This window comes from Juglans regia, chromosome 9 (assembly GCF_001411555.2).
Source record: "Juglans regia cultivar Chandler chromosome 9, Walnut 2.0, whole genome shotgun sequence".
Taxonomy (NCBI): domain Eukaryota; kingdom Viridiplantae; phylum Streptophyta; class Magnoliopsida; order Fagales; family Juglandaceae; genus Juglans; species Juglans regia.
This window is the reverse complement of record NC_049909.1, coordinates 19,426,490-19,427,842: the sequence shown is the minus strand read 5'-3', so window position 1 is coordinate 19,427,842 and position 1,353 is coordinate 19,426,490. Positions and strand designations below refer to the sequence as shown.

At 35.5% G+C, this 1,353-nt stretch overlaps 1 protein-coding gene across 1 annotated transcript; it reads right to left on the bottom strand.

Annotated features, from left to right (window-relative positions):
* Positions 1-795: 795 nt before the first annotated feature.
* LOC108997354 (dirigent protein 5-like) lies at positions 796-1,353 on the bottom strand. The gene has a single exon (XM_018973566.1). It carries the CDS (start codon positions 1,351-1,353, stop codon positions 796-798), a length of 558 nt encoding a protein of 185 aa, XP_018829111.1.

Here is a 1,353-nt window from a genome sequence, read left to right as displayed (position 1 = left end):
AATGAAACTTAAAAGTTACAATAATTCATAATGAAACATTGTTTTTAAAAGGTTTACCACTTTATAAACATAACACTTCAAATTTAATGGGTACAATGCCTACTTTTATGGGTAGAATGTCATGTAAAAATTATATTACTCTACTTTTATATATAGTAATAGATTAGTCTTGAGTTTAATTATTTCACTGCATGCATGATGATCAACATGATTGGTAGTACTATTAGTACTACTAGAAGTACTATATATTGTTATGTACCATCATTAATTGTAACGCTCTAATGGAAAATTTAAACCACATGATTTATACTCTAAAATGACTTATTAAATATGATACAATTGAAACTCTATTAGAACCTTATAAAGAGCTAAAACTTCCCCTTTCTAAGTAATGTAAGATCTCATACTACCTACTCTTATTTTAGGCCGATATCACAATATTAGTAGATATAAACTCGAGGGTTTCAGATGTTAGAGATCAATCTTGACCATTCAATATTTAAAATTAAAAGGTCTGAATTCTGCATTATGCCACCACAAAAAAAAAAAAAAAAAAGGAGAGAGAGAGAGAGAAGAACAACAAAAATGGGGAAGCAAGCTGGCTTTCTCATGTTTTTATTTTGAGGAGACAATATTGCTAGCACATGATACAATACCATGCTGAACTTGCTCACTAGCAGCTTGTTATACAAAGCATGCTGCAGCAGTACGTGCATACATTGCATGCATGTCAACATACAATATATATATATATATATATGTATGTATATGTGACTCACAATATTCCATGTCTAATCAATAACATTCAAATAATTTAATATCCATTTTGAGGCGAAAATAGTAGGCGCCCTCAAAAGTATCGGTCTGAATCGTTACAATCCCCCGAGTCATGAAAAAGTCTCCTGTCCCACCAACCACTGAGAAATCCCTACTCTCCTCCGCCATCAAATCTGCACCCATAATACTAATGGTGCCCTTGTGCTGGGTCGAGTTGAAGACCAACGTGTAGGCAAACCATGCATTGTAATCGTCTTTCTTGTTGTAGAAATAGAACCCTTGAGCTCGTGCAACTGGAGGAGACAGAAGATGGTTGTCTGCTGTGATAGGATCATCAAACACAACCAGCATGCCAAATTTGAAGTCGCCAAGCGCTGTCTGGTTTGCAACTTTGGCCGATGTTGCATTTGCCGCATCAGTACCTCGAAATAGAATGTCGTGGTAATAGAGCTGGAGACGCTTGCATGGTTCTCGATGTCTCATTGAATTTCGGGATGCCAAAGCGGATTGGCTGATTATAACAAGGATGATAAAGAGAATCATGAAACGATATTTCTCTACAGTTAGCTTCATCAT

Coding starts and splice junctions, on each gene's coding strand:
- LOC108997354 (XM_018973566.1), bottom strand. CDS start 1,353: ATGATGAAGCTAACTGTAGAGAAATATCGTTTCATGATTCTCTTTATC.